Here is a 14,663-nt window from a genome sequence, read left to right on the forward strand (position 1 = left end):
GGCCTCAGTTTCACCCTCGGTCAGATGGTCCCGAATTCACAGCGTGGCGAGTTTGCCAAACAGAGGTGCCACCCCTGGTGCCACTTTGGTGCTGTCCTTGTTCCAGTCCTGGCGGCCCCCCCCCACTGGACAGGTGGCCCTGGCCTGTGGAGCGGCTGCAGCTGATGCCACCCTCTGGAGCGGGGCCTCCCTTCGCTTTAGAAGGGGGACATGAAATGGCACCGGCGCCAGCTTCTCAGGACACACCGGCAGCTCTTCTCCCGCCTCGTGTCCCTGGGAATGTGCATGAGGACACGAAGGGGAGACACAGGTGGCGGGGGACGTGCCCCGGGTTTGCGTGCGTGGCTGCCGGGCGGGGGCACCCCGGCCGAGTTGTCTCCCCGAGCTGGTGCCAGGGGCCGTGCAGACCTGGTGCCTGGGTCGCCTGCTGTCGGGCAGCTCTGAGCGCCGAACGCCGGCTGTGAAGGGCCCTTTCCTGAGCTGCTTGGGTCTGTGGATTCGGAAAGACAGCCTGCTCTCTGGGGTCGGGCTGTTTCCTCAAAGAGCTGCAAGGATGTCGTTAACTTGACGCAGGAGGTCTGGGACAGGGTCCGAGAGGCCAGGGGTGTGCCCTGGCGGGGGGGGGGGGGGCACCTGGCCGCTTCGTCCCGCTGCCTGGCCAGCAGAGCGCCTCCCAGACGGGCAGGCGAGCACGGGTCCGGCCTCCCGTGCTCCTGTCTGCGAAGGGGGTGGGCACCGTGCCAGCCACACTGCTCTGCCCCCCGCGCCTCCCGGCAGCCCCTTCGCTCTCCCGCCCACATTCATCGCCAGGTGTGAGTTTGGGGGGCATATTAATGTTGACAATTTAAAAGGTCGCCGCACGAGTGGTTTGCCTCGAGGCCTGCGTGTCCTGGCCGCAGACGGGACGGCCCCACTCTCGTCCCCGGGGGTGCCTTCTCAGAGGTCAGCCTGCTGCTCGCTCCCTGCACGGCCGCCGTTCTCAGACTCATGGGTCTTGGGACCCGTCCCCCTCATCCGGGTTTGAAGGCCCCAGGAAGCTTTTGCTTACGTGGCTTGGATCTGTTGACACCCCATTAGAAGAGAGAACTTCGCGATTTAAAGTGGGTCTACCCCAGAAATTCGATGACGTTTTCCAGAAGATGCTGCCCTTCTCGTCCTGCCCTGCCTTTGCCCCGTGCCCAGGCCCTCTGAGGAGGCAGCCACCACCCAGGCCTCACACATGGGGCACAGACCCTCTTGGGGAAGCGGGTGGGGGGCTCTGGGTTCCCAGACCCCCTCTGCTACCTGCCGGCCGTCAGCTTTGCCTGTGGCCCCAGGCTAGTCCGGTCCACCCTGCAGCATGTATGTGTGTGAGGGGTGGGGCCTGGAGAGAGCTGGGCCCTTGTGCCATGTGGGGGCGAGATACGTACACATGTGTGTGCCACGTGGCTGCCTTAGTGCATCTTGGCATGTGCGTGCGGGTACAGAGAGAGCCCTGTCTCCATGTCACCCACGCAGGCGGGCGCCGGGGCACGTGGGCCGGCCTGGCTGCAGGTGGCTTGGCGCACGTGGGACGTGTGTCTGAGGTACCATGACGTTGCGGGGAACTGTTCTGTGCGGCGGCCACAGACGGCAGGACCACAGAGAGTGACGTCCGGGGGGCACTGGGCGGGCGCGGTGGCGACGGGGCCATGGCGCCTGGTCCCGGAGGCGGGAGCGCGTGTGCTTTGATGTGACTCGGGACCCGGACCACAGTCCTGTTTTTGCTCAGGCCTCGGTCCCTCCGGTCTCCCGGGGGCTGCTCACCTCTGCCCCGGGGCTCCCAAGCTGGCGCGTGTGCCTGTCTCTGTCCGCGTGCATGCGTATATGTCCAGCTGGCTGTGCAGCCCCGGCGTCTCCCCCCGGCCCCGACCCAGGGCCTGGGGGGCTCTCCCGGCGGCCCCCACTCCCACTGTCCCAGCACGCGCCCCGTCGGACAGCTCCCCCACGGAGAGGAAGGTTCCCGCTGCGCCTGGTTCTCCGAATACAAGGACACATGAAACATCTGGTGCCCAGGGTGGCGTCAGGAAGTGGCGTGTCATCCGCGGCCGGGCTCTTCGTGGAGGGTGGGCCTCGCCGGGAGCTTCCGGCCTGCTGGGGGCCGGAGCACAGCGACACGGGTGGCCTGAGTGGCAGGCCTCCTCGGGGACAGGGCAGACGTGGGACAGGAGGCCTCCTGGGCTGCATGTCCGGCGGGCTGCCCTCCAGCAGCGCTCAGCTCCCGCCCGCACGCGTGCGTCCTCGGCTGCGTCAAGCGCGGGGACCCCACCCCTCGGCGCTCGGGACAGACTCCGGTCTGGGGGCTCCGGGGCTGGCCTGCTGACCCTGCGCCTCCTCCCCTCAGGTCACCGTCACCACCATCGGCTACGGGGACAAGGTGCCCCAGACGTGGGTGGGGAAGACCATCGCCTCCTGCTTCTCCGTCTTCGCCATCTCCTTCTTCGCGCTCCCGGCGGTAGGTGGTCCTCCAGGCTGGGGGGCGGGCGGGGCCGGCGAGGGACCCTTCCCCCGCCCGGGGCACACGCTGCCCCAGCTCGCCCGCCCCGGGGCCCCTGGTGGCCACTGTCCTCCTGTTTCCGTCCTGTCCCCCCGGTGGGTCCTTGGTGACACATGCAGGCAGTGGCCCGGCTGGTTTCCCAGCAGGTACTGGGTGCAGGCTCATCTCTGGCCCCAGGGTTGGGACTCGGTGCCGCTGGCGGCTACCCCGCGACCACAGACACGGCATCCGTGTGCTTGTGAGGGGGCGTGGCCACGCGCTGTGGCCTGGAGGGGGCTTTGATCCTCGTCCTTCCCAGAAATCATCACCACTGCTCACTCTGTGTGTGTAGGTGTGTAGTAGCCGTGTACACGCATCATGTGTGCATACATACTGCGTGTGCATATGTGTTACACGTCACGTACTGTGTGTCTGCTCGTGTCTGTGTTGTGTATACATGTGTTACGTTGGTGTACAAATCACGTGCATTGGCATGTACACGTGCACGTGTCACATGTGTGATCTGTTGGTCTGTGTGCTGTGTGCATGTTTGCACTGTCTGCGTCGTGTGTGTCCACTGTGTGTGCGTGGCATGTGGCTCTGGCAGAGTGTGTGTTCGCATGTGCATGTATGTAGGACTCGATTCCCCTGTGGACAGGGAGCTGCGCTCGCGATGAGCTGGCCCTTGCACCCCGTGAGCGGCCCGGGGGGCCGCCCGGCTGGGCCAGAGGTGCTGACCTCGTCTGTGGGGCCCGCAGCGCCAACGGTGCCCCGGTGCCCAGCCCGCTGTCAGGCCTGCGGGATGTGAGCCGCGGCCCCTGCTCCTTCCAGGGGATTCTCGGCTCTGGTTTTGCCCTGAAGGTCCAGCAGAAGCAGAGGCAGAAGCACTTCAACCGGCAGATCCCGGCGGCAGCCTCGCTCATCCAGGTGACAGCACCCGGCAAAGGCCCCCCGGTCCCAGGATCGCGGGTGGTGGGAGAGGCCGGAGGCGGGAAGCTCCCCTGGGGTCTCCTCCTCCCAGTCACCCCCGGGCGGGAAGTGCCTGATCTTTACCCACATGCTGCCTGGAGGCTCCCTGAAGCCGAGGGTCCCACACTCGGGCCTCTCAGGGGGGCCCTGCTCCTCCACGGCCCCCTGCCCTGTGCTTCTGGGTCTCCCAGGAAACCCCTGCACTGCGGCTGTCTACACCGGGGGACCCAGTGCACCCCAAGGAGAGGCAGGCGTCCAGGCGTCTTTGCATCGCCGGGGTCCAGGCAGGTGGGGGGGGAGCAGACACACAGGGGTTCGCAGGCAGAGGCCTCCACGTTGTCCGAGCTGCTTGGACAGAGCGTGAGCCTGTGAGCTGCCTGGTGCGGGAAGGGGCCCTGAGCAGGGGAGTGCTGGCCGGCAGGATGCCCGGGGGGCCCGCCGGGACCGGGAGGGGCCCAGGCAGGGAGGGTGGGCTGCGGCTCCATGGGTGGCCCGTCGCTGCTCAGGGGCAGCTGACAGCCCCTCCGTCCGGTTGCAGACGGCGTGGCGGTGCTACGCGGCCGAGAACCCCGACTCCTCCACCTGGAAAATCTACGTCCGGAAGCCCTCGCGGAGCCAGGCTCTGCTCTCCCCCAGCCCCAAGCCCAAGAAGTCTGTCATGGTAACCAGCCCAGCGGCCACCGGGACGGGCACTCCTTAGCGGGAGGGGGGCACCGCGGTGGCCACGGCTCGGGGCCAGGACTTGACCCTGGCACTTCAGCCCAGAGTGGCCCACGGCGGGGTGTTGGTGCCGTTGTGGGTGCTGGAGGTGTGTGCCCTGTGCTGGGCTCCCACCGTCCCCGGGGTCCCCAGGCTCCGGGGCATATAGGACTGGCCGCCCCAAGCCCAGGGCTGTGGGGGCCCAGAGGAAGCGCCCCAGGAAGGGGATGGGTGAGGTCCCAGCTGACTGCTGAGAGAAGGTTCTTGAGAGGGCCTGCTGTTGGGCTTTCTGTGCTGGGCAGGGGGCAGCAGGGGGCCTCACAGTCACAGGACAGGGAGCTCAGTCTGGTAGATGCAGGGCGGTCAGGCTGGGCAGCACTCCTTCCTGGGCCTCGCCCACGCCCACCTCGGGGACACAGCTCTCCCAGGTGCCAGCCACCTCAGAGCTCTTTGCACCTGCTTGTCCTCTCCCAGGTGCCAGCACGGCCTCCGCCTCCTGTCTGCCCCATCCCCTCTCTAAGCCCCGCTGACCACCTGCCCTGGTGTGGCCTGTATGTTTATCTGTTTGCTAGTATTCTGGCCACTTGCCCCCTGGGGCTGTGAGCTCCCAAGGCACTGAGCAGGCCCCCGGTGGCACCCTCGCTGCAGCCCACTGAGCCTGTGTGAGGGTGTGGCCGCTGGGCCCCCGAGCCCCGGTTCCCTGGCAGGCACCTCAAGGGTACTGGTGTGGACGTCCTGGGGCCAGCCTGGGGCCTGGCTGAGGATGCCCAGGAACAGAAGGCTTATTGTCTGGTATTTTAGGTAAAGAAAAAGAAATTCAAACTGGACAAGGACAACGGGCTGAGTCCGGGAGAGAAGATGCTGGCGGTCCCGCAGATCACGTGTGACCTCGCGTCGGAGGAGCAGAGGCCTGACCACTTCTCGGTGGATGGCTGTGACAATTCTGGTGAGAAGCGGGTGGGGACAGGGCCTGAGCTCAGCCAGAGCCCCAGGGCTGGTGGGGCCTCGGGGTGTTCTCATGCCCACACCTCCACAGACCACTCGCTCTGCCCTGCGGATGCCTGCCGTTGCCCCGTGGGCTCCCACTGTCTTCCTGCCACCTGGAGGCATCCTCCTCGGCTCCGGCCTGGCTCTGGGCATCTGGGAGCCGGGTCCTGCTTCGGTCGTGCCGTGCAGCGGGCACCTCAGGTCTGGGAGGGAGGCGAAGGCCGTCCACGCTTGCCCCGTGTTCCAGGTGGAGTGGGGTGGGCATCCTGAGCCAGCCCTGTGTGTGCCCGCAGCTGTCCCTTGCTGGACGCTCGGTGCTTCTGTGCTCTGTCAGTTCTGCGGCCACCCCACCTCTCTTGGGCCCCTTCCCGGCACCCCCAGCATGTTCCGGCATCCATGAGAATGCCGCAGCTTCTAGGTAGCTGTCAGGATGGCGTCCCTGTCGAGCGTGGCGGCGGGTGACAAGCGCCTCCTGTTCCTGACTGTGCTCACGGGCAGCTGACTCGGGAGAGTCCTTGTGTGTCTGGTCACTGCTGGCCGAAGGGCAGAAAGCCTTCCGGAAAGGAGCGGTGGCCTCTCCCGCTCCCAAGGCAGCAGGCATCCTCTTTGGGGGGCTGGGCACCCACCCCGCCGGGCTGCCCGGGGCCTCGTCCCATCCCGTCGGGATTCTGGCCCAGCCACCTCGCCAATGGGCCCTGGGACGCGCACCCCGCCTGCCCGCTGGAATGGGCACAAAGGACAATTGTGCCAACAGCTCCGGATTTGGGGCAGGACCATTGTCGCGATGCAGATGGGAGCTTTCTGCAAATGCTAATGGGCAGGTTGGCGCCGGAGGGGCATCGCTCCCTGCGGCTGAACACGGAGCCGCAGAAGCGATGTGTCCATTCAGCTTGTTGGGCGTTATTAAGCACCGGTGACGCCTGCGGAATATTAACGAGGGAGGAGTGCGGGGAGGTCGGCGCCTTTGTGGAGCGCCCCGCGCTGGGGAGGTTTCCCTGCCGACACGCCGTGTCAGCCCAGCCCAGAGACGCTGGGGCTCTGGAGCCCGAGCTGGCGCCTTGGGCCCTGGGGACCCGAGGGGCCCCCCATCCCTGGGTACCTGATTCTCCCGAGTCCTTCTGCCCAGAGCTCCCGAAGCCTCACGTGGGAGAAGGTGCCAGCCCTGGGCAGGTACCGATGGGGAAAGGCCCGCAGCCCCCGCATGCTGGGCGCGAGCAGCCATGCTAAGGCCTACCACCACCACAGCTCCAGGCCTTGAACCTGGCCCTCACGTGTAGGGGCGTGTTGGGCAAAGTCACCTGTATCCCAGCACATGGCACCTGGCCTCAGCACCCACCTGCTCAGGGCAGCGCCTCCCCACGGCACCTGCCTGCCCACGGCGGTGCCTGCTGCCCCGTTTCCTCTGCCTCAGTGCTTCTGTTTCAGGCTCCAAGCTTCTCTGGGCTCCTGTCCTGTCACCCCCAGGCGCCCGCATCACAGGCAGAGCTGCCTTGCTCATGTGGGCTGCAGAGCTGGTCTCAGCTGCTCGAATCCCAGAAAGGGGCCGTCTTCAGGGAGGGCCCGCTCATGGTGACAGTAGCCTGGGTGGCAGGGTCCCCACTCCTGTAGGCACCAGTCACCTGGGTGCTCGAGCTGTCCTGACACACAGGTGGCCACTCGCCAGGGGCCTGCACTGTGCCAGGCACAGGGGGCTCCCGGCCCCTGAGGGAGGAGATGGGCAGAGCACCGGCCTCTGAGGGACGGGCAGTGACTCGAGCTGGTTGGCCTGGGAGGGCTCCTTGGGGGGCGGTGAGGTCAGGGCTGTGCAGAGCTGGCTGGGGAGCGGGGAGGGCAGAAGCATCTTGGGTGGAGATGTGGGTGACCTGGGCGTGTCATGGGGTCTCTGCGCTGGCAAGGTGGGTGCTGGCTTCGCCCGCCCCTGAGCCCGTGCAGTTTCCATCACTGCCCTTCGTGAGCCTGGAGGCCTTGGGAGAGAAGCGTGACCTGGAGCCCACGGGTGGTGGAAGGCCACGGGAGAGGCAGGGCTCAGCCTCCTGCTCTGCACCGCCACCAGGCGTGGCGTGGCCGGAGTAACGTGCAGGGAGAGGGCAGGGCCCCCAGGCAGGACCCAGCACAGGCCAGTCTGGGGGCCTGTGGTGCCAGTGATCCAGGGGGCCTGGGGAGGAGGAGGAGCTGGAAACCAGCGGAGGGGGCTCTTCAGCTGGAGACCCTATGTGGCGGCGCAGGTCGGGGAGCAGTGGAGGCGGACGGGCCATTTAACCCTCGGGTTGTTTCCAAGGACCACGGGCCGGCCCCATGGAGGGACCCAGCCCACAGGGTCCATGCCTCCCCGGGTCCTCTGACTCACACGCTCAAGACCCACCCCCAGCCTCTCTGCGGGGTGCTACCACCGTCCCCTGCAGCCTCCGCCCAACCCCATGCCCCTGCCTTTCCCGCCACCACGGGCTCTGCCGCCGACCCGGCGTGTCTGGTGGCTTCCACGGGGACCCTGTCCTGCAGCCTCAGCCCATCCTGCCACCTCTCCGCCTCCTCCGCGGGGGCTCCAGCCGCGTGACCTCCTGTTTCGCAGGCCCTCCCTCCCTAGTGGGTTTGGCCTTTGTAACCATTCCTCCATGCCAGCTGCTGGTTGGTGACGCTGGAGACCCGCTTGTATTTTTGCCAACGGATCTGCCGGTTTCCCGCTGCTCAGTTTGGGTGATCTTCCTGGAGCCTGGGCTGCCTGCGGTATGGCCTGTTGATGGCCCAGTCAGCTTTTTGGTCTAAAGTTTTACATTTTGCCTTTGCTCTTGGATGACGGTTTGGTTGGGGACACCGTTGCAGGTTGACATCCGTATCTTCTCTGAACCCCCTGGCGGGCTAGCCCTGCTTCGGGCACCCTGTCCCAGTCCTTTGAACGGGACCCTAGCTCCCCTGTCTGGGGACCAAATTCCTTCCACCTGACGTTGGTGCTGTGTAGTTTCACCGTAGGTCCTGCCTACGAGGCGTCGTGGCTTCTGAGTCTGAGGGTTCGGGTCTTTCATCGGCGGGAAACTCAGCACCCTCAGGTCATACAACGTCACCTCCCCAGCTGCTCCGACCTCCCGCGGCAACGTGAGCTTGGCCGCTCCGTCCATCCGCCTCTGCGGTGTCCAGGACCTTCTGTCTCCCGCGCTGCATCCTCAGTAACTCCGTCCGGGCTCCTAGCTTTTCATATGTGCTGCCTGCTGAGATCTGTGCTTAGTTGCTGCCTGTCTTTCATTCCTGTGTGTCCTTTGTGGGGTCGGATCCGCCTGGTCACAGCATCTTGCATCTTTCTCGTGACTCACATTCCAGCTTTGGAGTTTTTAGTCCCTCGAAGCTGCTTATTTCATCGTCTCTTGCCTGTAACCTCACCTTCTCTGACGCTTCCTCCCCGTGACTTGCCTTCCGTGGGTCTGAGAGCTCAGGTCACGGTCAGGGGAGGTGTGGTGGTCGTGGGCTCCTGTGTGCTCCGATTGCGGGGGCACTGCTCTGGATAGGTGACCTCTTTGCTGGCACAAGCAGACGCCAGGAGCTGCTGTGGGACATCCGTGGTGTAGGATTCCAGGTGTGGGGCTTTCCAGATGACCCCTGCCGTGTTCATGCAAACGCAGCCTCGGCACATGCCCCTCGAGCACACTTCCTACTTTGCTCCAGGGAAACAGGCCGAGGGGAACAATGTCCTCCCCCCACGCTCACCCCCACTGGCCAGGGCGCAGGATTGGTTGGGTTTTGTTTTGCTTCATTGTTGGTTTGCATTCAGCCCCTGGGGTGCCCAGGTGGAGCCGTGGAGTCTCAGCTGCCAGCTCCAGGCACTGGTTCCAGGTCCTGCTTCTTGTCCTCAGGGACCGCAAAGTCTGTGCTGTGACCCCCTCACGTGGGCAGCGCCTGGACGGCCTTTGTGTCAAAGCCAGGGCCACCTGCTTGCCGCTCGGCCGCAGGGATATGCCCTGCCTGTCCGGTGAGCTCAGGGAGGGAGGTGTGCCTATTCCAGAACTTGCCAGCAGAGGCCTTTCGTGGCATCAGAAACGGAAGCCCTCCTCCTGGTGACAGCTGTCCCTGAGCGAGGATGCTGGGGGCTCCCTGCCGCCAGGGGCTGGGCAGTGACACTCCAGGCTGGAACTTCCCTGGGTGTCCCCGCAGTCACCTGGGACCTCACTTTTGACCCAGACTCAGAGACCTGCCCCTCCCGAGTCCGAGTCCCCATGGCTGGGAGGGGGCCCAGGAATGAGTGTCGGTAATAAGCCCCCCTCCCGCCCCGTGGCCTTGAGGCAGGGGCCTTGGACTGGTGTGGCCCCAGGCGAGGCCCTTCTGGGACATGCTGGTCCATGTCCCACCTCGGTCACTCCGGGTCAGAGTGTCCTTCTTCAGGACAAGAGGGTCCCAGGTGCCCTCCTGGCCTTTTTGAGGAAGCTTTGGTTCTAATATCAGGCGACCCCCCTGGGTCAGCAAAGGTCACTCGTGCAGCCTCGGGGTCGTGGGGAAGGGGCTCCCCCTGCATCTCGCAGGCTGAGGGCCCGAGACTCCTTGGGTGGGGGCGGGGGCCTGGCGGGGCAGGACAGGGGCCTGGATGGGCTCTGTGGGCACGTCCTGAACCCCTGGACCAGAACCTTCTCATCGGCTCTCCCGTGAGCCGCCCGCTTCTGTCCCCTCCTCTCAGGCCCCAGGGTCATCCCCAAGGATGCCCTCGCCGCCACTCCCTCCCTGGCCTCACTGCTGCCGCCCGATCTGTGTGGCCAGTGAGTGGGCCGGCAAAGGCACCGACCTCGGACAGAGACCAGGCCGGTCGCGGCCCTGCTCAAAGCCCAGGTGTCCGCCCCCTCCGGGCTGCCGTCCAGAGGCCTCTGCGAGCCTCGAGATGACCTGGGCCTGAGTCGTCTCCGGGCCCTGCCCCTGGGCCCACTAAACGCCCCCCCCCACCCTCGGTTCAGCTTCCCACCCAGCGCCCTGCTCCGCGGTCATCCTGCCACTGCTTGTGTCCTTCACGACACTGTCAAGAGACGTCCACTCTCCAATGTCATGAGGTTTTTTTTTTTTTTTTCCTGATTAAAAAAGTGGCACATGCTCGTTACAGAGCCTCTGAACCGCGCAGAGAATAACTAAGACAGACCATCGTCTGCTGCCTCTGCTGCCCCCCCTCCCCCGAGAGCAGTGGGTCAGCTTCTGACAAACGTCTCGCTTCCTTAGTTGTAGCAAAGAGACACACCTGGGCCGGTTCCACCCAGACGGTTCCCTGCTGTTCCTGCTTTGATCACCTGTTGTGATCTGATCTTGTGTGATGGGGTGTTTGCCGTGTCCTGCCAGGTGTTCCTGCCAGAGCCTCCCTCTGCCTGACGTGCGGCCTTCGGAAGGGTGTGCGAGCTCATTTGGAAATTGGGTGGGCAAGGCCTCCCCGACGGGGTTCTGATTTTGTTGGAACCGGATTCGGTTTTCTCCTGTTTTGATTGGTGGTGTTCCTGGCTTTTAAACTCTTTCTCTGGCGAAGAAGAAATAAAATCCCAAATTATAGCCTATTTAGAAAAATAACAGAAACACTCTGTCTCCAATCCTCTAAGGTACAGAGTATCTAAATGACTACTGATTCATAAATTGATACATCTCTAAATATGACTCCAAACCCAATAGCCAAAAAGGAAAAAAAAATCATGAATAAAGTGTAAAAGGAGAAAGAGACAAATCTATGACTAGAATCGAGCGTGGGGGGGTTGATACCCCATCTCAGAAGCTGATAGAAGCAAAGCAGCAAGGGGTGAACAGGACTTTCTCTGAACTGTTCTTTCAACCAGGTTTACCTAATGAACACTCCTAGACTAGTCCTCCCCACAACTTGAAAACGTGCTCTTTTCCAACACGGCCAGAATGTTCCCCAAGACAGAACGTGTCCTGAACCGTAGGACAAGTCCCAATATGTTTGAGATGATTCAGGTGATACAGGAGGTATGGCCTCTGACCTCCGTAGAGTGGACGGAGAATCAGGAATAAAACGATCTCTGGCAAAGCCTCACGTATTTGGAAACTTAGTAACATGCTTCAAAGAGCACGGGGTCAGAGAAGAAATCCAAGCGAAAATCAGGACCTGGTTTGAACCTAATGAAGAGGAAAACACAGCCTATCAGAATGTGTAGGTTGTGCTAAGGGCAGGACTCAGGAGGCAGCGCAGGGCGCCCGTGTACCTGGGACAATAATTGCCTCTAGTCAGCTTCAGCCTCTACCATGAGAAGCTAGAAAAATAACAAACTAAACCCCGAGTAAGTAGAAACAAAATAGGAACGATCAGGGGAAATGAGAGGAATGGAACACATAAAAACAAGAAGAAAAACTAATGAAACCAAAAGCTGATTTTTTTTTAAAGAAGATCAGTGCAACTGATAAACCTTTACCCAGAAATATCAGGAGAAAAAGAGAGAAGACACAAATGACCAGTGTCAGAAATGAGAGCTACGGCAGGGCAGGTTCTGGAGATACAACAAGGATCCTAAGAGGATGCGCCACACAGTTCTTTAACCTCAGCCACTTCGATGAAATGGGCACATTTCTGAAAGATGTAACCTCCTCAAGGAATTGACAGACGGAATAGTTCTTGCTCTGCTAAGAAAAATCAGGGTGTTAGTTCAAAACATTTCCCCAGACAGGACTGCAGGACCATGTGGCTTTACGGGTGAATCCTGCCAAACCTTTAAGAAAAAAATAAAATCAATTCTAGACAACCTTTTCTAGAAAATGGAAAAGGAGGGAATAGTTCCAAACTCATGATGAGGCCAGCTTTGCCTTGATCTGAAGACCAGCCAAAGACAGTTTAAGAAAAGAAAGTTACAGCTCCGTACCCCTCATGAACATCGGTGTAAACTTTTCTAAGCAAGACTGTAGCAAATCAGATCCAATAACGCAGTGAAAGGATGATGCATCATGACCAACTAGGGTTTAAGGGTATGCGTCGTTAGCCTGACATTTTCAAAAAGCAGTCAGTTTGAAAAACCATATGATCATCTCAACAGATGCAGAAAAAGACCTTGACAAGAGCCAACAGCCATTTATTACCAAAGCTCTCAGCAAAGAGAAGGTAGAAAGGAGACTCCTCAGCCCCATGGAGGTTGTCAGCCAAAACCACAGCTACAACTTACTTGCTGAAGAAGGACCGGCTGCTTCTGCCCCAGGATCAGAAACACGGCTGGAATGTTCAACATTAAACTAAAGATTCTAATCAGCGGAGTAAGGCAAGAAAAGGGAATGCGAGACATCCAGCTAGGAAAAGGAGTAGAGCTGTCTTTATTTGCAGGGGACAGGGTTACCTATGGAGACAAATCAGGTGACTCTAGAAGATGACTCCTAGAACCAACATGTGAATGTAACAAAGTGGCAGATACAAGCTCAACAGGCAAAAATCAGTGCGGTTTCTTTGCTCTAGCAGGAAATAATCTCACATTGACATTTTATAAATACCACTGACAGTAGCATGAGTAGCATGAAATACTCAGAGATGCAGATGACCAAAAAATGTGAGAGCTGTACACTGGAAGTTATAAATTACTGCTGAAAGAAATTAAAGAATAGCTAAACAAATGGAAAGGTATACCATGTTCATGAATTACAGGATTCAATATGGATGTCTATACTCAGTATCAGTCAAAAATCCCAACAGGCATTTTGTAGAAATTAACAACTGATTCTGAAATTTATGTGGAAGTGCTTATGACCTAGAACGCCAGAACAACTTTGAACTTGAACGAAGTGGGAGGAGTACCACCCACAGAGTGGTAGTAGCATCAAGATGAGCAAATAGGAGTTTCCACTGCGGATCAGCGGGTTAAGAACCAGATGAGTATCCATGAGGATGTGGGTTTGATCCCTGGCCTCGCTCAGTGGGTGAAGGATCTGGCGTTGCCATGAGCTGCAGTGTAGGTCCCAGATGCAGCTCAGAGCCACTGTTGCTGTGGCTGTGGTGGAGGCTGGCAGCTGCAGCTTGGATTTGACCCCTAGCCTCGGAACTTCCATAGGCTGCAGGTGCGGCCCTAAAAAGAAAATAAGAAAAAATATGAGCAGATAGATCCGTGGAACAGACGGGAGAGGCCGGAGAGGCAGCTGACTTTCAACCAAGGTACAAGGCAATTTGGTAGAGGAAGGGTAGTTTTTTCAACAAATAGTGTGGGAATGATTGGATATCTGTATGCCCCCCCCCAAAAATGAAGTGGGATCAACATCTCACATCATATACAAAAATTAACTCAAAATTTACCATAGATCTAAACATAGAGCTTACAACTTACAGAAGAAACATAGGGGGAAACAAATCTTCATGACTTTGAAGATTTCTTAGACACGACACCAAAAGCAGAAGCCATCATTAGAACAAATTAATTGAATTTGTCAAAGTGACAGGCGTTCCTCAGTTAAGGGTATGAAAAGATAAACCAGAGATTGGGAGGAAATATTTTTGAGGCATACATCCGACAAGGGACTGGTATACAGAAGATATGAGGGACCCTTGTGACTGAATAACAAGACAGCAGCAAATAAAAATGGGCAAGAGGTTTGAACAGACACCTCATCTAAGACGGTGTATGGGTGAGCACACACAAAGATGCTCCACATCCTTCGTTTTGGGGAAAAGCAAATTTAACCTGCAGTGAGATACTACTACGCAATTACCATGTTGGCTAAAATTAAGACAGACCACACCAGGGCTGATAGAGAAACTAGAACCCTCACATTCTCATCGTGGGAATGCAACGTGGTGCAGCTGCTGTGGACGACAGCGGGCAGTTTCCTGAAATGTTAACTATATATCCCCCCTCCCATTATCCAGACATTCTATTCCTAGGTATTTGTCCAGAAGAAATAAGAGCAGATACACGTACCAACCCTTGCACATGGGCTCTTCATAGCAGTTTTATGCAAACTGGAAATAACCCAAGGGCCCATCAGCATCTGAATAATTTTTTTCAGCTGTAGAATATCCATAAAATGGGAGACTGCTCAAAAATAAAAAGTAACAGCCTAAGTGAACCTCAAAATAATGGTGATGCGGGAAAGAAGCCAGACCCCTCGAAAGAGCGCATATACTGTCTCATTCTGTTTATATGAAACTCTAGAAAAGGCAGACAAATCCAGAGCAACGAAAAGATGGGCGGTCACCTTGGGATGAAATGGGGTGAGGGAAGTGGGGACAGTGTTGGGAGGAGGAGTGCAGCAGGGCACGAGGGAACTCTGGGGGTGCTGGGGAGTGACGGATATATGTTCAGGATATTGATCGTGGCAATGGGTTCATCATCTATCAAACGTCGGTATACATTCAGCATGCATTTTCTTATATGTCAATTGTGCCTTGATGAAAATATATAAAATACCTTGAGTAGGACAAAAAATACCAAAAACCTTTTTTAACAGGACATCCTGGGAAAATCATTGCCATTGCTGTCATAGACCTAGGGCTGATTTCATCAGTATATTATGAAGCTCTTCATGAAGACAAAAAGATAAGAAGATGCAAAAACAGTTCTCAGAAAAGGAAATACTAGTG

The 14,663-nt window shown here is 59.0% G+C and overlaps 1 protein-coding gene across 2 annotated transcripts in view; it reads left to right on the forward strand.

Moving 5' to 3' along the window:
- KCNQ1 (potassium voltage-gated channel subfamily Q member 1) overlaps positions 1 to 14,663 on the forward strand; it is a 313,789-nt gene that overhangs the window by 92,539 nt on the left and 206,587 nt on the right. For both annotated transcript variants that reach the window (XR_014836476.1, NM_001444834.1), the window contains 4 exon segments: positions 2,363 to 2,473; positions 3,326 to 3,421; positions 4,002 to 4,124; positions 4,964 to 5,108. Coding sequence is in view for 1 of the 2 variants with exons in the window: in NM_001444834.1 (NP_001431763.1) it covers positions 2,363 to 2,473; positions 3,326 to 3,421; positions 4,002 to 4,124; positions 4,964 to 5,108 (475 nt within the window). In the remaining variant the exon portion in view is untranslated.

Source organism: Sus scrofa, chromosome 2, assembly GCF_054392235.1.
Source record: "Sus scrofa isolate SSC_HxYL_T2T_F1_AM1 chromosome 2, Sscrofa_HxYL_maternal_Yorkshire_Landrace_v2.0, whole genome shotgun sequence".
Classification (NCBI taxonomy): Eukaryota; Metazoa; Chordata; class Mammalia; order Artiodactyla; family Suidae; genus Sus; species Sus scrofa.